Here is a 25,990-nt window from a genome sequence, read left to right as displayed (position 1 = left end):
TTTCCTCTTATGAACATTAGATAAAAAATATCACCTGCCTAAGAGGTAACACACTTAAAGCCTACAACCCCTGTACACATATTATCACAAAGGAGAAAAGCAAGCAGAAAATGGATTTTTGTCAAAGGCCCAGAGCATAAAGAGGGAAGTTCTGCTATCTGCTAGGGGGAGTTCCAGAGGAAGTTACAGACTTTCTCTCTCTCATGAGAAGAAAGCCTAAGTGTGGTAAATAAATTTGCTAGAAAAATTCAATAGAGGCAACACCCAAAGTCCTCTGACATTTGTTATATCTCAGCCTCAGCAACTGAAGTTCCTTGCAAGTCCCATTTCTCTTCCCTGTTTCCTGCTGTATCATGTATACTAATAATAAAAAAAATAAAAGAAGAGCAAAAGTGAATTCCTGAACCAGACACATAGATGACGATTACTATGTATTTGATGAATGAGTAAGTAAATATTCCCTTTTAGGCCAGAGTGGATTTGGTAGCAGGTAGCTCTGTCTTGGTTAAAAGGGGGATTTAATAACTCAAACTTTGTAGATGATCCCTATCAGAAGGGGATCTACCCTCAAGAAGGTCCTATCCCGGAGACCCAGAGTGAGAGTTATTACAAGTGGATGTCATGAAATGGAATCATGCAGGAAATTTGGAAGCACAAATCTCTTTTCACATGCATCATCCCACAATCTTCTCAACCTGTCTAAGCAAATGCAAGTGTGATCAGCAGTGTTTTACAAAGAAGCACTCATAGTATAGACCTGTCCCCACCCCATCCTGCACAAAGGAATTCTGGACAGATGTGAACTCTTTTCTGTACTAGAGATTTGTTAGAAAGACACACTAGGGATCCCTGGGTGGCGCAGCGGTTTGGCGCCTGCCTTTGGCCCAGGGCGCGATCCTGGAGACTCGGGATCGAATCCCACGTCGGGCTCCCGGTGCATGGAGCCTGCTTCTCCCTCTGCCTATGTCTCTGCCTCTCTCTCTCTCACTGTGTGCCTATCATAAATAAATAAAAAAAAAATATTGAAAAAAAAAAAAAAAAAAAAAAAGAAAGACACACTAATGTTCTAGTGATGGTTAAAACAGGGATTACAGGGCAGCCCCAGTGGCGCAGCGGTTTAGCGCCGCCTTCAGCCCAGGGCGTGATCTGGAGACCCTGGATCGAGTCCGACGTCAGGCTCTCTGCATGGAGCCTGCTTCTCCCTCTGCCTGTGTCTCTGCCTCTCTCTCTCTCTCTGCATCTCTATGAATAAATAAATAAAATCTTAAAAAAAAAAAAAACAACAAATCAGGGATTACAGGCAAAACCCAAAAACTTGCTGGTTGTTCTTGATAAATCTCAAGTTGGGCATAACTATCAAGTGTACTGTGTGATGATTAAGAATGCCAGTTTGTGCAACATGGGCAAGTTGCAGTTTGATGAGAGGGAAGTATGTTAGGTTCATGCTTTCTTCTCTCTCTCTCTGCCGTTTGCCAAACCCTTAACTAGAACTTATATGTACTAGGCACTAAAGATACTAAAAGTCAACCTGGTCACTGCCTTCAAAGTCTCACAGGATTGTAGGAGGAGAAACTCAAGTCAGAAGAAAATTGCGATGTGAATCATTCAAGCAACAGGAAACCCAAAATTTACTTATACTGTAAAATCTATTGCCCAGAGGGCACCTGGGTGGCTCAGTCAGTTAAGCATCTGCCTTTGGCTCAGGTCAGGATCCCAGGTCCTCGGATTGAGTCCTGCACTGCATGAGCTCTCTGCTCAGCAGGGAGTCTGCTTCTCCTTTCCCTCTGTTGCCTCCACCCGCTAACCCCCCAAAATGTGTTCTCTCTCAAGTTCCCTCTCTCAAATAAATTCTTTTTAAAAAATCTATTGCTCAGGACGATCATGGAATGGGCTGTCTTGGTTAATAAAATATCATGGTTAATAAAGAATGGCCAGGTGTTGCATATACAGACCACTTTCCCCAGAATTATAACAGGGTACAAAAGAAAGGAACCAATGTTTGCTGAGCACCTACCACCTGCCAGAATAAGGCACTTCACACATACCATTTCGTCTAAGTTTCATCACAATACTTAGAGGCAGATATTAACCTTGTACCTTTATACATAAAGAAGCAGAGACTCACAGAGCTAAATGATACATTCAAGATCAAAGGGCTCATAATCATGATTCAGTTGATCTATCACTAAACCCCGTGCTCTTACCATATCACTTTTTATGATGGTAAAAACTCCTTGAATAGTATATGCTTAGAAGCCATCCACAAATATTTGTTGAATGGATGTTTTGACCAATTAAATGAATGAATGAATGAAGTAAGCTCTCCTGAATATAATTTGATCTAATCTTTTGTCATGATTCAGAAATTAGCTTAAGATCTTGCTGCACCTTGGTCATAATGAATATCCATTCCTTAATGATAGAGGTGGCCTAATTTTGTACAGTTTCTCACAGTGTGTTTATGCATCTTTATTAGTTTTGCTTTGCTCTACCACTCTTCATGCCATTGTTTTTATAAATTCTTTAAAATCAACTCAACTTTTATTCTTTGAACAAAATGGTATACCCCTATGATACGGGAAAACCCGTATCACTGTTACTAGTAAATAGAAGATATAGCAAAAATAAATGTGATGAAAGCAGTATTATTAAATTCTACCCAGATATCTATAGTATCTGTCCGAGAGCTTTCTGTTTTATTATAAGGAGAAACAGCCATTGTTTGGAGGTGTGAGAGCCTAATTGCAAGTTATATGTTACTTGGAGGATTGAAACAGAATTGAAGAGGAAATAAATTCCTCTCTGAATAATTCAGTTCCCTCAGGCCTTAATTCTACCCTCTATAAAATTATTTTGCATGTTTCATATGTGCCTCATGTTTTGGGAAATACTGTTGCAGTGGAAACTATAGATTTTTAAATCAAACATTTAACTGACTCTGAATTTTAACTTTACTAACCGTATGTCCTGGCATGAACCTCTTTGAGCCAATTTCCTCAACTGCAAAACAGTCATAATAATAATACATATTTCATGGTTGTATTTTCAGGATTAAGTGATGTAGTTATAAAGACTAGGCCTAACACAGGGTGGCGGGCAATGAGGAGGACACTTGATGGGGTGAGCACTGGGTGTTATATGTTGGCAAATTGAATTTAAATTTTAAAAAAATGAAAAAAAAAAAAGAGGATAAACACTTAAAAAAAAAAGAGCCTAGCACAGTACCTGGTGTATAATAGGTATGCACTAAATCTTAGTTCTATTCTTCCCTTCTCCTAATTGACAGAAAAGAAGAAGCTTGTTCAGTGGGTTTGTATTATGCAGTGGTTAAAGGCACTTGGAGCTTAGCAATACCTAGGTCTGATCCTGGCTACTTTTCTGTGCCTCAGTTTCCTTTTCTAAAAAGAAGATGGCTCTGCTTTGATGACTTTCTGGGAAGACTGAATGAGACAGTGTGTTGGCAGAAGACTAACACATTGTAAGAGCTCAACAAATGGTAATTCTTATTACTACCACTCATGAGAGGAGGTAGTATTTGACAGGGATGATATAATTTGATCCATATGGAGAAAATGAGCCTGGATAATAGGAGGCAGGATGGCAATGGGCTGCACTGGCGGGGTGTGTTGAGAGGAGAGAAGTATCTCAAAACAGCAGATCAGGAGTTCCACGGTTGCCCGGACAGACCAGGGTGCAGGAGGGAAAGAAGCCTGAAGGAGTGCCCAGCTGATGGCAAGTGTCCCCTGGGCCACAGGGATGGGATGGGCCTCCTCAGCTCCCACTCTGTACAGAACTGAGATGTAAAGGCAGACAGTGGGAGAATTTCTTGTGTTTTGTTCAGCTCTATTCACAGTGACGGTCCCTAAGGAACTGTACACAGTAGACTCTGGCAGCAATGTGACCCTGGAATGTCACTTTGACACTGGAGATCCCGTGGAACTCAGAGACTTAAAGGCCAGTTTGCAGAAGATGGAAAACAATACATCCTTGCACAGTGAGAGAGCCACCTTGCTGGGGGAGCAGCTGCCCCTGGGGAAGGCCTTATTCCATATCCCTCAAGTCCAAGTGGCGGATGCAGGGCAGTATCGCTGCCTCATCCTCTATGGAGTCGCCTGGGACTACAAATATCTGACTCTGAAAGTCAAAGGTGAGTTGTTTCAAGGACTGGAATCTGTGGAGGCATTAGTGCAAGCAAAAACCCAGAGGATGGGGCAGGCCTGGTGGCGCAGCGGTTTAGTGCCGCCTGCAGCCTGGGGTGTGATCCTGGAGACCTAGGATTGAGTCCTGCTTCTCCCTCTGCCTGTGTCTGCCTCTCTCTCTGTGTGTCTCTCATGAATAAATAAATAAGAACCTAAAAAAAAAAAAAAAAAAAAAAAAAAACCCGGGAGGATGGTTACAGGGAAACAGGGCTATCTTAGAGAAAAACAGAAGCACCTTCCCAGAGAGATTTTTTTAGCATCTGAATATAAAGCAGCTGACGTGAAAGGAAAATAGGGTCAAGGAGTTGCAGGAATGTATGGATCTAGAGGGAAGGCAGGAAATGGGTCCCTGAAAGACAAGAGGGTGCCAAAGAGAAGCTTTGCCTTGCTCAAGGTTCTCCCAAGGATCAACACTGACTCAATCACTCAGCTCCTCTTTAAACCATGGTTTGCCGACCATTAATCGATTAAAGTATCAATTTAGTGAGTAGCAACTGGGTGAGTGTCTTTTTCCAAATGAATAGACATGATCAGAAGGTGTCACATAGTAGGGGTGAGTGTCATTTTGTGAAACTCCTGTTTCAGAGGAGCGCGTGTTTGTGTGTGTGTGTGTTGGGTTGTGATGTAAAATATTATTTTTCTCACTCTGGGTCATAGTCTAAAAAGTTTGGAAAACACTGCTCTAGTCCAAGCTTTCCATATTGCAAATGAAGCAGCCGGAGCCCAGAAAAGGGAAGGCGGGAGCTGGGGGAGCCCAGGTAAGTCAATAGCTGTCCTCATTCCTCTGGGTTAAGGGCTTTCCTCACCACAACACAAGCCAAGAACCTAAATCTGAAGAGAATCTTCAAATTTGTGTTTGTTTTGGAAAAAGACCATTTTGGGAAAGACCTGCAAGTTTATAAGACTTTGCCAGCTTGTGTTTTTCAGCCTGCTCTGACTGTTCTGGGTTTTCTCTGTCTCCTCCCAGTCCCACTCGTGAAGCCTCAGAGGATCTGTTCTGTCTTCTGGAAAGTCCATAGACTTTGGTCCCCAAAGACCATTGGTTGACCTTGGCAGCAATGTTGTGACTTTGTGATCTGACACAAAAGAAGGATAAATCAAGAGGGTGAGACATGAGGGTGAATGGTGTTTTCACCTATGACCTTGGGCAGGTTATGTCACCTTTACAACCTGACATTTTTCTTATTTGTAAAAGGCTAGCCACAGTAGCACCTACCACAGAGGATTATTGTAAAAGTTAGAAGAGATAATGAACATAAAGAACTGAGCATGATTCTTGGCAGGTGGTGAGTGTCCAGAGAGCTGGTTCAAAGACTTCCTCTCACCCCAAGACTCAATGAATCATCAAGAGAGTCATTAGTCTGGATGTAATTGCCTTCTGTCTTAATTGCATTTCCTCCATCCAGAACTGGGATGAACTCCAGAATTTGAAGTTAGTCTGATTTCAATTAATGGGAGGAAAGTGGGCTCTCCATTCTCATGATCCCTTAATGTATTCAGTATCTGCACCCCTAATTTACCGCCTCCATGTTTGTTAACCTCTGTTTGCATCTAGCTGTATGCATCTAGGGTCTCTGTGCAACTCAGGGGCCCATCCTGCCACTCTTTCTCCAGCAGAGGGCTGTCCTTCATTCCTAGGAAGCCACTCTGCCAGCTTCATCAACTGGAGCAGAGATGGCTCAAGTGTGGAATCGGTTTATTCTTTAAATCATACTTACTTATTCTTTAAATCCTCGATGGCTTTCCAACTACAGCATATGAGGATCACAAGACTTTCTGAGAGGTTGCAGGGGCACAGGCAGTTTTAGGAAATGAGTTTCTGATTCTTCATCTTCCCCATGTATTCTTTTCCCAAAATGAGTGTGCCTGAGAATAAGCCTTCCAGGCAAGGCTCTAGGGGTTCCCCTAACACACTTCCTCTTTTATCATTGCCTTCTTCCACTTCATAAAAAAGGGTGCCTCTCACCCATCATGAATGTGGCACATTGCTTGGAGTGTAGAAAACTTCCATAGTGCTAAGCAATTAGAAGAGCGATTAGAAATATTGATACCTTATCAAACTGTAATCACTAACAAATCATCCTGCAAGATAGGTGATGCCAAATTCTGTTTTCAACAAAGTTGAAGGAGGCCCTAATACATTTAAGAGCTGATGGTAAAATATAAAGTAGGTTTCTTTTTTTGCTGTATAAATTACAAGGCTTTTAAGAATGCAATGACATCATTATAACAAGACTGCTTCCACTGGCACTAGTTTATACGAGTAAGTTTCCTTAGCCCTTCTTGCTGTAAAAGTAGAAAAACTGAAACAGAATCGAAGCTGATCTTGTATCATTCCAACCACAGCCACATACATCCTCAGATTATGAACAAATCAAAAAAGAGAGTCCCATCCATCCTCTTAAGGGATACAGTTCCAGAAAATTTTATCTTTTATGTTTAATCATTATCAATATTCATAATATTTTACATTTTGATTTTACATGTGCTAATAATAGAGATTAGATTTCAGTGCAGAAAGAAACTTTGAACACTTGAAGCCTTGTGATCATGAGTGAAACAATCCCAATAAGCTAAATGTATTTTGTTGTTGCAAAGAAACATAAGGATAAGCAATAAAAGAGCTTTCTAACATATTGAGTTAGGATAAAATCCTATAGAAAAAGTGGAATGGGAACTGAGGCTCATGGAATGGTACGGTATGAAACAGAGCGTAAAGCTCCGACCATTACAGGACAATTTTTATATGTATTTTTCCATGGATGGTGGTGTGTATAAAAGATACCTCCTTTGATACCCAGACAGCATTAGGTACATATGTAAGAGCGAAATCATTGTTTTACTTAAAATATAAATGTTTATAAAGCACTAAACATTATATATTTTTCCAATATAGACACTTAGGAAAAATTTTAAGAACCAACCTAATAAATGTGTGAGAGAATGTATACTGTGTCACAACCTTTTAGGAGGAATGCAAGCAAAACCAGGAAAAGTTCAAGACCATCACCTGAGAGAATTTTACCCTGATCAGGGGGTCTCAGGAGGAAGCGTAGGGCATCTGGCTCCTCAGTTAGGATTTGCCTCAGTGAAACAGGACTGGAGAAAGGATGTACTTTTTCCTTAAAATGCCTGCTTGATGACATGAACTTGAAAGTAGGTTTATAGCACCGTCTTTGATATCTGGGTGGCAGTTCATATTAAATACAGGGGAAAGAGGACTAATTTTTCAAAAGCACAGGAAAAGCAATACTAGGTAGAATGGCTAGAGAGTCTAGAAGACTTGGGTTTTTTTTTTTTAAGATTTTATCTATTTATTCATGAGAGAGACAGAGGGAGAGGAAGAGACACAGGCAGCGGGAGAAGCAGGCTCCCTGTGGGGAGCCCCACGCGGGACTCGATCCCAGGATCGAGGGATCATGGGATCCTGAACTGAAGGCAGGTGCTCAACCACTGAGCCACCCAGGCGCCCTAAGACTCAGGTTTCTGACAGGCAGCTTGCAAATACCCAACTCTGAGTGACCTGTCAGAGGGAGGGTAGGGAGCGTGGCTGAAGAGAAGAGTCCCGGGGCCCTGGAGAGGCCAGGAAGCCCAGCACCTAAGCCCACAGGCTGACCTCTGGCCCCTGTAAAGGATCCCAGACAGACACAGAACGGGTCCTGAGAACAGAAGGGCCAAACCCACCTGAAGGCACTGGCTGGACATGAGGAGGGAGATGGGAGAGCGCCAATCCACTCCTCCCCCTGATTGGACTGAGGCTCACAGAAGCATTTCAAAGCAAAGAAGAGGCCCCGGCTATATGGGAGTCCGAAGCAGGACTTAGAACAGAGTTAGGAGGCAAAAGGTTTCCATTTTCTCTCACAATGGCCTTCACCCTGAGGAAGAGAAGACAAAGGACATGGAGAAGAAACAGCCCAAGGGAAGCACTGCAGCCTTGGGAGGACACAGAACAGCTGGGCTCTGGACCTAGAGAAAACATTGGCCTAACGCACTTCTGGGGCTAAATCTCTCCCTTCCCTCCTTTGGGGAAACAGAAGGTCATAAGGAAAGCTGGAGTTAAGACAATTATGTTCTGAATTCTGCAAGCTCCTGGATGGAAGGAGCTCCTGAATATCTGACCTGTCTAACCCGAGGTTCCTCCCATCTAATGGATGAATTGGGAGCAAGTCTAAAAGACTTTCTCCAGCGATGACTAGAAACCCACCTACATTCTGGAAGACCAAGGCATGTAAAGCTACATTTTTTCACCTTCATTGCCATCATTCTGATGATAAAGCAGATGGTACTACCAGCAGCTTATATCTATTTCAGAGATGCTAGAGTTGCCAATGGCCTAGGGATCCCACAGTCAGAGAAGACCAGGAAAACCGAAAGGGTTCCAACCAGCAGAAATTTAAATCCAAAACTGGCGTGTCTTTTAATAGAACAGCTGAGTAGTTGGCTGGGGAAAAGGGAGGCAAATCAGCAATTAGCAATAAGGAGAAGCTGCTGCCCGCACTGGACTGGAGGGAGTGGGGGAAGGCGGGGGAATGGAGCTCAGGGCCTATGACAGATACTAGCCGCACAACGGGCCCATCCAGGGGTAGCAGGAGCAAGGAGGAGCTGTGGGTGCTGCTGGAAAGCCTGTCTCAGCACAAGCATGGGGGAACATACCCTAAATTCTCCCTTCTGTTGGCCCTCCAGACTTCCTACCGTGCCTCCTGTTGGCTGTCAGGATCCTGGGAGATAAGGTCTACAGGAGTCAGCCTGCATGCAAGACAGAGCAGAGAAGAAAACTCAAAGGCTGGATCTGAGGGTAGACAAACCCAGGACCCACACAACGTACATCCTGTGTACAACCTGCTAAAACGCAAGCTGAATGGTAGTGTAGCTGACTAGAACTGTAACAGACTAGACGACTAGTAGTCATTGAATCAGGGCTAACAAAGGATGATTGATGGTCTTGGGTCAACCAGGAGACACAGTCTCCAGGTGCCAACAGGGCTGTTATAGCCAACCTAGCTGGGCCTCCATCATTCATTTAATAAAAGTAATCTCATGACTTTAGACTACATTCAAACCCTGCGTCGGCCTAAAATGTGCTCATAGGAAGTACTCAGCCACACTCTACTTCCTTCCGCTTAGGTAAAATCTGGAATACAGGTCATGTTCTATTAACAAACAAAGTGAATCCAAAGACTGATATATGCAGGACTCCTGGGTGGCTCAGCGGTTGAGTGTCTGCCTTCACTTCAGGTCATGATCCTGGGACCCTGGGATCAAGTCCCGCATCAGGCTCCCTATGGGGAGCCTTCTTCTCCCTCTGCCTATGTCTCTGCCTCTCTCTCTGTGTCTCCCATGAATAAATAAATAATATCTTTAAAAAAAAAAAAAGACTGGTATATGGAATTGGGTCTAAAAATTGTCCTGTGAGATACGGTTGAAGGAAGTAGACATATTTTATGCAGAAGGAAAAGACTATATGGAGCTTGCCAATTATCTTCAAATACCCAAAGGATCATATGCAACAGCTAATAATGATTGCTAATGTTAATTGAGTTTTTACTATATTCTAGGCATCTTACTCATTCAATCATCCTAACATCTCTGTTAAGGCCAAGTATGATACTTGTTTTTTTTTTTTTTAAGATATTATTTATTTATTCATGAGAGACACAGAGAGGCAGAGACATAGGCAGAGGGAGAAGCAGGCTCCTCGAAGAGAGTCGGTGTGGGACTCAATCTCAGGACCCTGGGATCACAACCTGAACCGAAGGCGGACGCTCAACCTCTGAGCCACCCAGGTGTCCCCATACTTGTTTTATAAATGAAAAACCTGAGGACTTGACATATCATGCAATCAGCTCTTGGCTCAAGTTTTAGTCAAACCACGTTCATAACTACTATACTGCTCTAATGTTGTCATACTAAATCAGACAATTACTAATGGGTTGGAGCTTCCAAGAAGCAAAGTTTGACTTGGCAGAAAGATGATCTTTCCAGTAAAGTTTAACTTTCTTATTGTCTAATTATGGTAATGGCTGCTCCTGGAAGTAGGAGCTTCCATTTATCAATGTATTTAGCCAAAATCTAGTTATCTAGCAGCTTACCAATATCAGAAAAGAAGTATTATAAAGATAAAAAGGGACATTTCATAATGATAAAGAAGTCAATATGGCAGGGAAACATAATGATCCTAAATGTGCGTACATCTAACAACATAACTTCAAAACATATAAACAAAAATTGACACACCTAAAGGAGAAATAGATCCACAATCATATCTGGAGATTTCAGCTCATCTCTATTATAATGGATAAAGTAAGCAAAAAAATAGAAGAATTGTGTAAACACCACCATCTTGGTCTAATTGACATATATTAAACATAACATATATTAAACATAAACCCAACAACTGCAGAATAGGAAGTTGGACTAGTTTGAATTATAAGATCCCTTTTACATCTGAAATTCTAAAACTTACTCATCTATTCCTAAGAATATCCCCCTTGGTGTCCAGCTTCCCCATTGTGTGTGGCTAATAATGATGTATTATCACCCACTTCCCAAATTGCATAAGGCTATGGAGGTATCTTTAATATTGGAAACATGCAGGCTATGAGTTCCCATCCCTTCCCCAAGTCTTAATGGTTCTTTTCGTTGAACATCTCTCTCATTCCTCATTTATATATCCCAAATTACAGCTTCGGCCTCCCTCCTGATTCCTGGCCCTCCTACCTCTGAAATCACCTCCAACTTGTCTCCCGAGATCAGCCTTTTATTGTGAACTACCCTGTAGGAATGGGCCAAACCTTCATATGCAACACATTGTTCCTAGGCAGCCATTTATTCTCCTCCATCCCCCCCCCACCCCAAGACCCTAGAGCTTACAGGAACAATCTACTCTATGGATAAAGGATTTTAAGAAGACACCAAACTAAGGGAAAATAAGTGTAGATAAATAACATTAAATGAGAAATAGGCAAGTCCTCAAAATGCATGCTTCAGATACTGTTGAATTGCTAGAGGTTGATCAAAATTGGCTTCAAGGAGACTGGTAAGTCTAACCAGTTCAAATCTTCGCTAGGTTGCTTCAAAATCTGATTCTCTTTATCTTCCACTAGTTCAGTGTACCCCTAAGTCCCCGGGAAAACATATCCCCCTTCCTGTATCTTTTGCTCCATCCCCAAGCTTTTTGCAGTTACATCGACAATCATCCTCTTATGATGATTCCAATACAGAATTCAGAATAACGTAGCCATGAAGGGCATGAGCTGGAGTCCCCCTCCTCACCCCAGATTCCAGCTATTTCCTTATTTACAAAATAGAGATATGGATTTTACCTATCTCCCAGGGTACTTGAAGAGTTTAAATGAGGTAATATATGTTAAAGAGATAGAATCAGGTTTTAGAGCCACTCACCCCTGTTCCTCTCCAAGTCCTGGACCAGGTGAGCTCTACACACAAGAATCAATAGCCAAATGGGAAATGAACTCCATTTTTTAAATTAATAACTAGACAAGCACATGATTTTCTTCTTTTCCCTCTCCCAACTTCAGGGCTTCTCTTTTTTCTTGCACACTCATCTTAACTTAGTGTTTAGGGAGAAAAGAGCCTAAAGTTATGCATCTATCCAGTCTCACTGATAAGAGAGTCCACCCTACCCACCCAGTTCCTGGAAGCTGGAAAACTGTGAGCAGGAAAGATGTCAGAGTTTTTTGAGGCAGGCAAGCCAGTCAAGTATGCTTTATCACATGGAGGCAAGAACTTCAAGAGAGGGCCACAGACTGTGAACTGCATGCAAGATGCAGTCACCCAGTCCAACGAACCGTGACCCAGTGAGCATCTTCGGCTATAATAAATCAAGTTAGCAACTCATGACACTGAGATACAAAGGGAGGTGCTCAAGGGGCAAAAATTGTGAGAGGGGCTTGCACATTCCTTTCCCTCCACGGTGTGTAAAATTACAAGGCACAAAGCTTAGCCCCTAGCAAACCCTTAGTACTCTATGCACATTTGGTGCCTAACAGCCTTCCACATGGCTGTTATCATGATTTTCATGTAAAATTGCTTCTCACAAAGGGTGTACCTGTGTATACTCTTTCCAATAATTTTAGAAAAAAATTGTTTCATCACACTTGTGCCATATATGCAATCAAAATTCTGTTTCTTAAATATTTCCTACCTAATGAAAGCAAGTACTCTTTTCCTCTTCCCTTCACTAAAAATCAACAGGTTATTTTCCATACTCCGTTATATCTGCATATGTTGTTAATATTTATTTTTCGGCTATAATCTAAGATAACTCTGCAATTTGTCCTGGCGTCTTCCTGTTGTTTTCATTGTTACTTGTATGCATTTTATTTTTTTATTTTTTTATTTTTTTTACTTGTATGCATTTTAGATCTCAGTTTTCTAGAGGGCAGGGAGCCACGTTTGATGAATTCACTCAGCATACACTACACAGCAATGTGTGTGTGTGTGTGTGTTAGACAGGAGAAGAAGTCATAAATATAGCCAATTCTTGACTACTTATAGACAGAATCTAGGTCTTTAATTTTTCTCCTCCTAATCTCACTTCTAAGGAAAGGGGGAAATGGGAAGAGAATTTTCTCCTGTAGAAAAAGCAGCAAATAAGAATGTGAGCATTATCTAGTGATTTTATTTTTCATCCTCTCTTTTCTCCAGTCCTCAGCTGTGAGATAATTTACAATAATCTTGTAAATTGGAAGGAAGCCACAGAGTGTGGTGGGATGAAGCCCTGTTGAGATTTGGAATCAAGCGTCCAATGTGCAGAGACATTGGCTTCACTAGGTATTAGCCCTACGAGTCTAGGCAAAATACTCAATCTCACTTCAGCTACCTCCAACAAAAACTGGGAATATCAACAATGCCAGTTTTGTTATACTGTAAGAATTAAATTAGTGTAAACAGCGTGATATCAGAGACAAAAGACATGTATACAAAATTAACACTGTTATTGGTTCACATTGATGATGGTAATTTTGTTCCTACCACATGGCATTGAGTACAAAGCTGTCGAGGAATCAGAAAAGAAAGACTTATTTCTTTTTCTTCTTGTGTTATCCAGCTTCCTACAAGAAAATAAACACTCATTTCCTCAGGATCCCAGGTCTGGACGAGGTAGAGCTCACGTGCCAGGCCGAAGGCTATCCCCTGGCAGAGGTGTTCTGGCCAAACGTCAGCGCCCCTGCCAACACCAGCCACACCAAGACCTCCCAAGGCCTCTACCAGGTCACTAGCGTCCTGCGCCTCAAGGCGCACCTGCGTGGGAACGTCAGCTGTGTGTTCTGGAATGCTAACGTGAAGGAACGTACTTCAGCCGTCATTGACCCTCATGGTAAGAGCGGCCCACGCTTCCTAACTCCATCAGTAAGGATTTAGCCAGGAAACAGAGGGCACATGCATACTGCGTACTTGGAGGATAGTGCGGTAAAAGGTCTATTTATGAAGGTGTGGTCGGAATTTAGAGAAGCTACTAAGGATATTGCAGGACCCTGTGGCTTCAACAGTCAGAGGAGCAGTCGCCACTGTTGGAGTGGTTACTGGATCCTGGGAAAGGGGATGGTAGGGAAAGTGCCCCTGACAGCAGCGGTGGCCTCCAGGAGAGGGACGCTGCGGCCTGTAGCAACTCTGGACGGTGGAAGCCCCGTGAGTGAACTCGCAGCCTCATTCTCTTCCCACCCTCCAGGCACCTGCTGGTGCCTCCCACTGGCTGAACCTGGCTGGAAGCCAGAGAACAAGGGCATCCACGGATGTGTTCCATTATGGTCAATCTCTCAGAGTTCAGAGCGCAGTGTGGAAGTGTAGAGAACGGATCTGAAGAGGAAACAGAAAGTATCCAGCATAAAACTCATCACTGTGACTCAAGCTCAGTGCGGGGAGTGAGCAGGAGGAAGATTACTTTTCTGGCATTGCTGACGGTCAAGTGGTAATGGGGTTTTCAAGGAAAACTAGCTTTTGTAAAAATCTTTCGGAGCCCTTGCTGGCTATGGTAAGTCCCATACTTTAGAACTTCATACACCAGGACAGTTTCAAACAAATTTTGGGAGTCTGTTTTTTATTTGCCGAGTAAGAACATTTATTTGCCACGTAAGAGTGACTAACATCTAGTATCAACGTCCTTTCGTAAGAGATAGGTCATTTTATCACCAAGCACATCAGAAGTTTCCTAATGCTCCTATAATTAATTTCTGCAAACTTTGTGGGCTTAAGACAACATGAATTTATTAGCTTACGCCTCTGAAAATCAGAAATCCAAAAAGGGCTTTGCTGGATTTAAACCAAGGTGTTGACAGGATGGTAGAGGCTCTAAGGGAGAGTTCACTTTCTCATTTTTTGCAGCTTCTAGAGACCACCTGCATTTCTTGGCCCATGGTCCCTTCCTCCACCGGCAGAGCCCACAACTGCATCACTCAGACCTCTGCTTCTTGTCATCACATCTTTCTTGATTTCTCCTGCCTTCTTCTTGTAAGGACCCTTGTAATTACATTTGGTGCCTTCACCCAATCCAATAATTCAGGTTAACTTTGCCATTTTGAGGTCCTGAATATAATCACCTCTACAAAATCCCCTCTCCCCTGTGGGGTAACACATTCACAGGGATTCAGACATGGACATCTTTGAAGGGACTCAATATTCCGCTACCATCCCAGCAAAGGATATAATCTCCAAATAAAGAATAGTCCCTAGTACTGCTTAAATTCAACTTTATAGAACATGTACTGTGTTGTCATTGTATTTCCCTTTTTGCCTTTTGTCTTAGTCACACGGAACAGAGCCTAGGACAGGAGCTTGTGTAGCATATGAGTATTTAGGTGGTGACCTCGGGAAGAAGGGAGAGGTTTAGGAGATTCAGACAGGGAAGAAGGAAAAGTTAGTCTAAGGTAAATTATTAGAGTTGTTGCTGTTGGTAAAACAGGAGCTCAAATACCCAAGGACCTCCTGGGAAGTGTCCAGACAGCTTCCTAAGATGCCCACTCAAAGCACATCAGGTGGAGGTCATCTGCTTTCACCCCTACTGTTTGCACCCCACCTCTCCTCCCTGTGAGCTTTGCAGGTATGTGGGCTGAGTGAGGTCCCCCCAGCATCTGCAGTATCAGAGGCATTCCAGGGCAGAAAGCAAAATATCCATTTGAAGTGAACGAAGTGAGTCAAAGCCCACCTAGACTTTCACTGAGCCACAGTGGAAGTTGGAGGTGAAGCTGGGAAGCAATGAGGCAGGACTTCAGTAGTCTGTCCCTTGCATTGCTCAAGGCTACCTATAACCTAAGTCCACGTGACTGAGCCTTTAGGCTGGGAGGCAGCCATGATCTTTTCAAAAGACTTCAGATGCAAGAGTTCATAGAATAAGCTCCAGCTCCTGCAGCTGCAGTTGATCCCAAGCCATAATTGATCTTTGATATCTCTCTCATCCACCACACATTCTAGATTTCCCTCACTCAGCCCTTCAGGTGGAACAGCTTGCTTCCCTGGGGGTGGAGAGGAGGCTGGTGACTCCAACTTTCAACCTGAGCCTTTAGTTGCCTTGCCCTGAACAGACCAAATTGTCTTAATTGTCTTTTCATTGTTATTACTGACTGTGGAAGTCACACAAATCAGAATCTATGAATCCCTGAGTTCCAGACATGGTCTTCCTTGTCTGCATTAGGTAGCAGCATTCAAGTTCTTTTTGGTAATCAAGAACGATCACTCCGCCAGTACAGACATTCTTTTCTCTACCTGCCAGTCCACAGCAGGTAGAACTCAGGCTGACTGACCAATAGCTATAACTTTAGATGCGGTAAGGACAATCCCTTGGTAGAAGGGTAGCTATATCCTTGCCGCCAGGAAGCTGGACCTTTAATCAAGTAGTGCCTAAATTTATGGGGATAAGAAGCAAACATTTCACAAGTGGGTCATTGGATATGGTGAGAAGGACCAACCTTCAGCATTGAGGAAGCCCTGGCACAGAAGCAGCTTGTGCTTGAAGTGAGATTGTCAAAGAGAAGTGAATCAGAACCTGACGAGAACCATCCATCATTCAGCCACATTCAGCCCTCACTGAAATCAGTGGTGGAAAGGACAAGTTAGGAGCTAGGGCTTCAGAGATACCTGATCCATCTCAGATTCAAGGACATTTCCATCATGGACTGGCACCAATCTACAGACAAGACTGAGAACTTTAAAGTGACTCAATGCCCAGCTTGTCATTAATTTCCCAGGATCTTCTTCCAGGGGAAAAAATATCCTCCCTGACGTAGGCTTCAGGGCATCCAGCTGCATCATTGTCATTGCCAACTCTTTACTTTCCCTCTGATCCACACTTTACTACCCAATTCCAACACTGGAGTTAGCCCATCTTCTTCCCAATGGTTGTGATGAAGTAAGGAGGTAAAGAGAGGAGTGTGCTAACAATCTTGGTAGAGATGAAGCCATTAGAAATGCCTCATTTTTAGGGTCAACTTTGGGTAAAAATAGTGATTTGGCAAGCTCCTCTTTCAACATTCTCTACTTCTCTCTTTCTCTTTTAAAAAAGATTTTATTTAATTACGCATGAGACACACAGAGACTCAGAGACATAGGCAGAGGCAGAAGCAGGCTCCCTGCAGGGAGCCTGATGCAGGACTCCATCCCAGGACTCCAGGATCACAACCGGAGCTGAAGGCAGATGCTCAACCACTGAGCTGCCCAGGTGCCCCTACCTCTCATTTTATCACAGTGAAGATCCCCGGACTTGTCATCTTATGAAAATTGAGCTATAGCTAATTCATACTAAAACTTTAGAGGCATTTAAATGCTAACAATCACAGGGGAATTTATTTTTCTTGGAATTGCTTACTTAACTGTCCTTTGCTGTGTGGAATCTCCTGCCTGGTTAAGTGCAAGGCAATAGTTTGGATGAAATGTGGTTTTCCAGAAGGGTCAGGGAAATAGGGGCCTGGGTTATGTGAATTTAGAAATAACTAGAATCTAGCCTTTGCACCACTGATTATATCAGTATTTCTTTTTCTTTGTGGTAGAGAAGTGGGAGCGCACACTGACCATTCCTCTGGAAACTTTGAACCAGTGAGAAGTTACAAATGAAGTAAGGTGGCCCCTATTTCCGTGGAAGCCAATGTAGCTGAATGCATAGTCAACAGTCATAGGAGGGGCCTGTGGGCCCTGCATCAGCTCAGGATCTTCTAGGATATCATTCATAGATGCAATTGGCAAAGAGGTAAAGAGATCTTTGTGCACTTAGAGATTTTCAGCGTAGTTTTACCCATCCTTCCCAGAGTTATATCCATGCTACTACACCCTAATATCATTCTTGGGCTCCAGTCTGCAATCCTTCCACACCATGTGCTCTTTGAACTTGCTTGCACATTTCCCCTCCATGATTTCTTTGTTCAGGCAGTTTCTTCTGCATAAAATATAATTATTCACCTTATTTACCAACTTCAAGCCCACCTTCTCTCCAAAGCAACTTTGATAACTTCACGGCACAAGGGGTCTTTCCCTTATCTCTCCTCCTAAGACTGATTACATGTACCATGATGTTGCTTGCCTGTGACTGTATGTGTCTTTTGTCTTTCATTGCTATTTTATTTTCCATGTGCTCATATGGGTCTTATTTATACCCAGACCAAAGTGAAAACAGAACAGTCTGCCCATAGTAAGTCCTCAATAAATATCAGATTAATGGGTTGGAAGATTAGTTTTGTAATCCCAGTCCCATTATCCCAGCCGCCAGACTGTGTGGGCTGCCGGGTCACAGCAATCAAATGATCCGCTAGTTGGTGGTCCAAATACCAGCAACAAATGACCAAAGTCACACATCCTCTCACAGTTCCTCACTTCTATTTCTCAAAGCAATTTTTAAGTTGCTTTATGACTGTCCTCTTTATACTCATTCTCATTAGTTGAGCTGCTCATTGCTGACTTCTGTGACCCACCACAAACTTCTGCAGAAGTTAATGAATAAAGCAAATACGGCAATGACAGCCTGGTGGTGGGAAGTGCTCCAGTGGCTCTAGGATGTGACTGAACATCCTAACTTTTAACCAGAAATGAAAGGTCAATGAGACCATTTTCTTTTTGAAACAAGGGTTATTCTGCTTGGCTAGTTGCTGCATTTTCATGAGGAAATGTAATGAAATTGGAGACAGGAAACAACTCTAACAATATTTTTGTGGGGCTGGAAGTGAAGCCCTCCCAAGAGACCTGGAGGGGACACTTTGGCAGTGGTCAAGAGCATAGCTTCTGAAGTCAAACGGACTTGATCTTTAAATCCTCTCTCTGGGGATCCCTGGGTGGCGCAGCGGTTTGGCGCCTGCCTTTGGCCCAGGGCGCGATCCTGGAGACCCGGGATCGAATCCCACATCGGGCTCCAGGTGCATGGAGCCTGCTTCTCCCTCTGCCTGTGTCTCTGCTTCTCTCTCTCTCTCTGTGTGACTATCATAAAAAAAAAAAAAAATTAAAAAAAAATCCTCTCTCTGTTACTACTAGCTTTGAGAACATGAACATATAATTGAGACATCCTAGAACTTGGTCTCACATTTGTAGAATAAGGGCAAATAATGATAGATACCTTAGAGTGTGATTGTGGGGATTGAATGGAGCATGATTGCAAAGTCCTCAACACTCAGAAAGTATGGAAACATGGGGGAACATATAAAGCTTCTAGCAAGAGTGCATGGGACTGTGGCAAGGATAATACATACTTTCCCCATTGCGTCATCATATCACTGTCAAGTAACATGCAATTATTATAAAACAATCTATAAGAATATGTATTAGGATAAAGCTAAGCTGCCATAGCAGAGAGACCTCAAAATATGACTCTAACAAGACAGAAGTATATTTCTCTCTAATGTGATATTGAGAGATAGAAGGTGATTCGAGTGGGGAGGTATCTTTATTCTGTTCTTTCTGGGTTCTTTCCATCTTGTTGTTCTCCCATTCTGTAGAATGCTGTTTCTGTTGAATTGTCAAAGCAGGGTCACTGCCAATCCATGTTTCAGAAAGAGAAAAGGATGGTGGAAGACATATCCACTGTTTTAAGGCCGGCCAAGACTCAGAAGACCCATGACTTGAACTTAGTTTACATGGTTGGTCATTCCTAACTGCAGGGGAGCCTCCAAAATGTAGTCTTGAGAAGCCATGTATCTGCTAATGCCTTAATACTAGGGAAGTAAGGGAGAATCAATTTAAGGGATAACCATCCATCTGCTACAGGTAACTAAGGACAAGGAGGATCAGGCCAGGTATGCTACATAGACAAATGATTAATTCAGCCCCAAAATTCCTTATTGACATCTTTCATGTAGATAGTACTTGGCTCTATAGGGGATTCAGGGGTGACTTAGGTGAAGTGTTTGCACTCCAAATACTTGGAGTCTAAGCAGACCAATGTTCATCATTAGAAAGTCTTCAGGAATCTGTAGAGCTTCTGTACGTGCAAGGGGCTGTGAAGGAACCTGCAGAGAACATAAGTTTGCATAGAGGAGCTGAGGGAGCTTCTCCTGTTGTGAAGACACTGAAGGACTCACGGGTGTTACTGTAGTGGCGCTTATTAAGCACTTCCTAAAAGTAAAGGAGCAGTTGTAATCAGTGTGGGTTACCCAATGTGTAGATGAGCCAGGTTTCTGAATCCTTTCACCACATTGTTTTCAATAGAGACAAATATCTCTGGGGTATGAGCTTTGGATCAAACAGATCCAGGCTTGCAATCCCGACTTTGCTACTTATTTAGCAGTGATAACCTTAGATAGATTATTTAGAATCTCTGAGCCTTACTTCTGGAACTCTACAATGAAGGGCTCAGATGAAATGGTGTCTAATCCTTCTCAGCTAAAATAATCTAGGATTATCAGATGGCATTGAGATGGAGAAGAGGGAAGGCAGTTAGTGGGACTGAGCCCTTACTCCTGAGCAGTTTTGCCAGGTTTTTCCTGGACCAAGCTCTTGTGCTTATCCTATATAAGTTACTACGTGGGGCAAAATTCAGGCTTTTGGAAAGGGCATAGCTTACTTGGAGTACTCTTCTACCTCCTACCGGGAAGGCCCCCCCTCCAGCCTTCCCCATTGTCAGTCTAGAGCCCTTATTCTAACCTATAGATATCCAGAACTCTCCTTTACAAGGCCCTCCCCAGTTTCCAAAATTGCTCTTCTCATCTGCCTCTCTACTAAACTCACCTTTTCCTCAGTGCCAGAACACTGATTAGCTAAGCCAAGGACAGGTCTAGTTGTAGTAATTCATACTAAGGTATGTTAACACTACAATATTGTATTTTTCCAAAAAGATCCTGTTAATCCTTGAAATTGAATAACTGATAGTATGGAATCTGAGCACTGAGAGTGCTTGACAGTGGAGGGAGAAGACATGTTTGAGTTGAAGGGCTATCCTGGAAAGAAAGATGATAAGTAGATGATAGATAGATAGATAGATAGATAGATAGATAGATAGATAGTAGATAGATAGATAGATAGATAGATAGATGACAGATGTATCAGAATGATGAAAAACATGGAATATGGAACCAGACAGCCTGGGTTATATCTCAGCTCTATCTCTTACTGTATAACTTTGGGAAAGTTTTCTAAGCTCTCTATACCTCACTTTTTTCACCAGTAAAATGAGAGTCATTGCAAATCCTGCACTTAGGGTGGCTGTGAGAAGTAAACAAACTAGTAGATGCAGCATGTGAGAAATAGTACCTGGCATGGAATAAATGCTCAGCATATTGGCTGTATTGGTTGTAACCTACTCAGATGGCCAACTTGTTGGTTTACCTGCAAGCTACCATGTAATGGGATTCTGGTGTTTTTCTTTGATCCAGGTGGCAATGAACCTGATACCTCTTCAAACTGGCTGCTTCATGTTGTCATCCCTTCCATCATCATTGTTTTGATATTCATAACTACAATGATAGCCCTAAGAAAACAGCTCTTCCAAAAGCTTTGTTTTAAAAAAAGTAAGTGAGTTTTATTCATGGTAACCAGATGGACTGAATGTCTACAGTGTGAGACTCTGCTTTGCCCCAGTGGCCTACAGCTTCCCAGTCTCATACTATTCTCCTCAGGGCTTGTGCATCACTTTGAGCTTAGGAGCTCCTTCTGATGATTTTCCCCCAGAAGAAAATGGCTCTAGTCTTCAGTGAGCTGAAGTCCTCATACTAAGTATTTTAAAAGGAATGTTTTGTTCCTGTGCTGAAAGAGTTTGCTTTGTTCTTTGAGCCAAGAAGTGTCATTAGCTTTGTGAGATCAGTGTTATTTTGGCAATGCAGACCGCTGTGTGGTCAGAGTTCGCTGGGGGGAGGATGCCAAGATCACTTCAGAAGATCCTTCGGTTCTCATCCCTCCTTTCCCCAGTCTGGGTGTCAGCAGGCTGAGCCCTTCCTCCAGCCCCAGGAATCTTAATCCCCTGGTTGGTAAGGAAAAGAGAAAAGTGTGTGAGGCCATTTGGGGGCATGAAAAGCACCTGTTTTGATGGTGTCCTGAAGTCTTTCAGCAGCAACCCAGGAGTCCTTCCTCAGCTTGTCCTGTTCTCCCCCACCCACTCCTATTGAGCAACTTTGAACCCTGGCCACAATATCTGCAGACTGGTGCTTTCCTAAACTGTTTCTTTGTCAGCACCCAGTGTGTTCCTCCCAAGGTCTACACATGGCCTTGTCTATAGAAAAGGAAATGGCATGTGGAAATAATAGGAATTTGGGGTGGACACTATTTGAGAACTGGGGTACTTTTAGGTGGTTGTCATGCTGCATTTATAGTCTAACTTCTGTATTCTCTTCTGCCATAAGATATTGTCATGCTCTATTTGTCCATTGCCCTATACATACATCAACATGGGTACTAACCACAAAACCCTCTACTATAGAATCCCAGGAACTATTGTCAACAGAAAGGGGGGCAGTGAGGATTGAGGAAGAAGGGAAAAAAGAAAAAGAGAGAGAAATGATAGAAATGGAGAAGGAGAGCATCTCGCCATAAGGGAGGATTTTTAGTGTCTTATCCAATAGAACTTTAACCAAAGAGGATCACTTCTGCAAGTCTGTGACCTCAGAGAGCCACGGCAGGTATCCCTCACCAGAATCTTATCTTCTGCCATCTTCTCTTACCTCCTCCATACACACCCCTCAGAAACACAGATCTATGCCTAAGTTCCAGGCCTGGGTTCTGAGAACCTCTTAGTCACCTCGGAAATGAGCAACACAGTCTTCTGTCCCCACTCTCTTTGGGAGAATGAAATGGGGCAGAGCACTCAAAGGTAGAGCAGAAGAAATTCTTCCCATTATCCTTTACCCCAGTCTCACAGGTGAGTAAGGATTTCAGCAGCTCCAAACTGGGTGCAAGGCTCAGGTACCAGCTGCGGTGGGAGACACTTGTTGTTAATAAGAGTTAAGTGAATACATTTGCAAATGATTCCTTTTTTGTTTATACTGAACCAGAGTGAAATCACAGCAGTCTATATAAGACATGCCCTCCACTCCCACCCCGCAACTCACATGCACTGGGATCTGCTTTCTCTCATGGGAGGCACACAGGTGCACATGCAAAAATGCATCTGCCATGGACACAGATTCATGTGTCATGGAAGAAGGTTGAGAATGGCTGACACTGTGAATAGAGCTTTAAACCAGGGTCCGAAGGCTAGGTCTGGACCTGATGCTGCCATGTATAGGCTCTATGATCGTGAACGAATCACCTAACTTCTTTGAGATGGTTTTTCTATCTGTAAAATGGGAAATGACATGAGGATGAGCATTTCACAGCTTATTGACCCAACCTCACTGCCATTACTGGGGTTCACCTGGACTAGAACAAGATCTTCCAACTTGTCTCCCTGCATGCATTCTTGCCACTTGTGATACGGTCTATTTCACTTTTAGCTGGAACAGGCTTCAAATTCCACCAGCCTACTACATCTCCATGACTGGCCCTCCTCCAGGGCTTCCCCTGCTCACCAGATGAAGCCCCAACAAGCCCTGAGTGGTGTGACTCACAACAGCTTTACACTTCCTTACCATGGCCAGTGTCCTCCAAGCTCTAGCTGTAGAGGAGTTTGTAGTTCTCAGAGACCCCCAACTCCCTTAATCCTGAGTTTTCTCATTTAGCATTCGCTCTTCTTAAAGTACTTCCTTCTCCTAGTTCGCCTGAGTTGGTCATCCTTTATTTATTTTTTTACTATGCATTTTAATTTTATTTTTTAATTCAGTTTGCCAACGTACAGTAACATCATTAGTTTCAGATGTAGTTTTCAATAATTTATCAGTTGTGTATAACACCCAGAGCTATTCATATCACATGCCCTCCTTGATGCCTGTCATCCTTTGAATCTCAGCCAAGCTGCCATTTCATCAAGCCTGCTCTGATTCTATGCCCTCATCATACCCATTACAGCAAATCGCCATAGCACCTACTTCTCTTTTCAATACACTGAGCACACATTTATATGTCTAGGACCTATTTTAATACTTTGGGCTATAAATGTAATTGCATCCCTTTTAATTTTCCAATTAATTTCCTCAAGCACCCACCTGCCCATCTTAGCCAGAAGTCTAGTCTCTCCTTCTTGCAGCTTGTACTTCTTCACCTCCCACAGACTTGTCAGGAGGCTAACTTAGCCCACAGGGCTGCTGCTTCCAAACAGGCAGGGAGGCTCCCAGGGTGCCAGGTCAGTTCCTCAGAGGGCCCTGGTTTTGAGCTGCTACTGTTTCTACTCCTGCCATACACAGCTCTGTTCCCTCTGGGGTGGGTGGATGAGGGTCTCCATCCAACATGCAAGACAGTCTTGCTGGTCCGGGTTCTCACACAGACCAGAATGACCCAAAATGACAACTTTCTGGCTCCCTTCACATGTTTTACCATTGTTTCCAAAGCAAGACCCTCAAGAGCTGATGAGACCAAAGGGGCTTCCTGCTTTAACTACAGCTGCACCCAGCCAGCTTCTTCTGCTCAAGCCTGGGATGGCAGTCCTAAATTCCTTCTTCTTTTTTTTTTTTTAAGATTTTATTTATTTATTCATGAGAGACACACACAGAGAGCGGTAGAGACACAGGTAGAGGGAGAAACAGGCTCCCCGCGAGGAGCCTGATGCAAGATGCGATCCCAGGACTCTGGGATCATGGCCTGAGCCAAAGGCAGACACTCAACCATTGACCCACCCACGTGCCCCATAACTTTCTTGAGTTCCTCTTAGAGCCAGGCTACCCTGAACTTCTCAATCCATCTGAGAGAGTCAAGTAAAGGGGTAACAATCTCATCCCCTTTCTTTTTTTTTTTTTTTTATTTATGATAGTCACACACACACAGAGAGAGAGAGAGAGAGAGAGGGAGGGAGGGAGGGGGCAGAGACACAGTCAGAGGGAGAAGCAGGCTCCATGCACCGGGAGCCCGACGTGGGACTCGATCCCGGGTCTCCAGGATCACGCCCTGGGCTGAAGGCAGGCGCCAAACCGCTGTGCCACCCAGGGATCCCTCTCATCCCCTTTCTAGCCAGAAGGCTCCTTGGTTCCTAAACAGATTTATCCACCTATGTTTCAACGACCAACTCTGCACAGCGTGATGTACTGGGAGGGGCAGCCGTGGTCAGTCCATAAAAGGTTTTGTACCTAAGAGGAGCACTCAACCTAAGAGGAGCGTTTTAACAATTCAGGGCTCCAGGTGACTCACTAGATTCTAGAGAAGAATCTAGCAACTTCTATTGTAAAAACAATGTCAAGGTCTGCTACATCTGCTAGTCTGTAAGTTCATGAGTGCAGGGGCTGTGTTTCTCTTATTCACCAATATATGCCTACTGTCTGAAACGTTACCTGGCATATGTAGATATTCAATAAAATTTTACACATTGAACTTACTATCTGCAGGTACCAATGCTAATCTGCTCCATATGATATAATAGCCATATGTGTTATTTACATTTAAATTAAATAAAAATTCAATTCCTTGGTCACATTTTAAGTGTTTATACCTTATTAATGCTCAACAGTGACATGGGGCTAGAGGCTACTGCATTGGACACAGCAGATATACAATATTTCCATCTTTGCAGAAAGTTCTGTTGGACAGCACTGGGCTAGACCCCTTACAAACTTCTTTTCAATTAATTTTACAAAAACTGCTTGAGGCAAGGGATAGTGTTGGCATGGCAGATGAAGAAACCGAAGCTCAGAAAGTATTCCTAAAGTCATATAGCTGGGGTTTGAACACAGGTCTGTCTAACACTAAAATGTGTGGCCTTTTTTGTTACCAAAGTGCTTAAAAACAATTGACTCAATCTGACTAGCATTATTTTGAGCAATGGAAGGAGAGAGTTTCATTCCAAAAGAATTGAGTGACTTGACCATTGGCTGGGCCAATGGAAAAGCCAAGCACAGAATCCAGGAAGAGTCATCAGGTTGCTATAGAGACCAGATCTCTAGAATAGGCCTACAGGTCTTATTTATTTATTTATTTATTTATTTATTTATTTATTTATTTAGATTTTATTTACTTATTCATGAGAGAGAGAGAGAGAGAGAGAGAAGCAGAGACATAAGCAGAGGGAGAAGCAGGCTCCATGCAAGGAGCCTGACATGGGACTTGATTCCTGGACTCCAGGATCACTGCCTGGGCCCAAGGCAGGCGCCAAACTGCTAAGCCACCCAGGGATCCTCAGATGGATGGTTCTGCCTTTCTTACTCAGATTCTAAGCTCTTTTCTGATAATACTTTCTTTCTAGGACAGAGGTTGCCACTGGCCACTGGTGGGCTCAGTTAGCCTATGGACATATTTTATTTGGTTTGTTTGGTACTTGAAATACTTTCAGGCAGCATTTAATCACCAGG

At 43.1% G+C, this 25,990-nt stretch overlaps 1 protein-coding gene across 4 annotated transcripts in view; it reads left to right on the top strand.

Annotated features, from left to right (window-relative positions):
• The window catches only part of PDCD1LG2 (programmed cell death 1 ligand 2), a 59,346-nt gene that overhangs the window by 17,600 nt on the left and 15,756 nt on the right, over positions 1 to 25,990 (top strand). For 2 of the 4 annotated variants that reach the window (XM_026001627.2, XM_072761469.1), the window contains exons 3-5: positions 3,842 to 4,147; positions 13,270 to 13,539; positions 21,002 to 21,136. In XM_026001627.2, coding sequence (XP_025857412.2) covers positions 3,842 to 4,147; positions 13,270 to 13,539; positions 21,002 to 21,136 — 711 coding nt within the window. Of the gene's footprint in view, positions 1 to 3,841; positions 4,148 to 13,269; positions 13,540 to 17,200; positions 17,398 to 21,001; positions 21,137 to 25,990 lie in introns of those variants that run through there. The other 2 variants (XM_072761467.1, XM_072761465.1) reach the window with 2 other exon arrangements.

This window comes from Vulpes vulpes, chromosome 1 (genome assembly GCF_048418805.1).
Source record: "Vulpes vulpes isolate BD-2025 chromosome 1, VulVul3, whole genome shotgun sequence".
NCBI lineage: Eukaryota > Metazoa > Chordata > Mammalia > Carnivora > Canidae > Vulpes > Vulpes vulpes.
The sequence above is the reverse complement of the archived record's forward strand: the minus strand, read 5'-3'. Positions and strand labels throughout refer to the sequence as shown.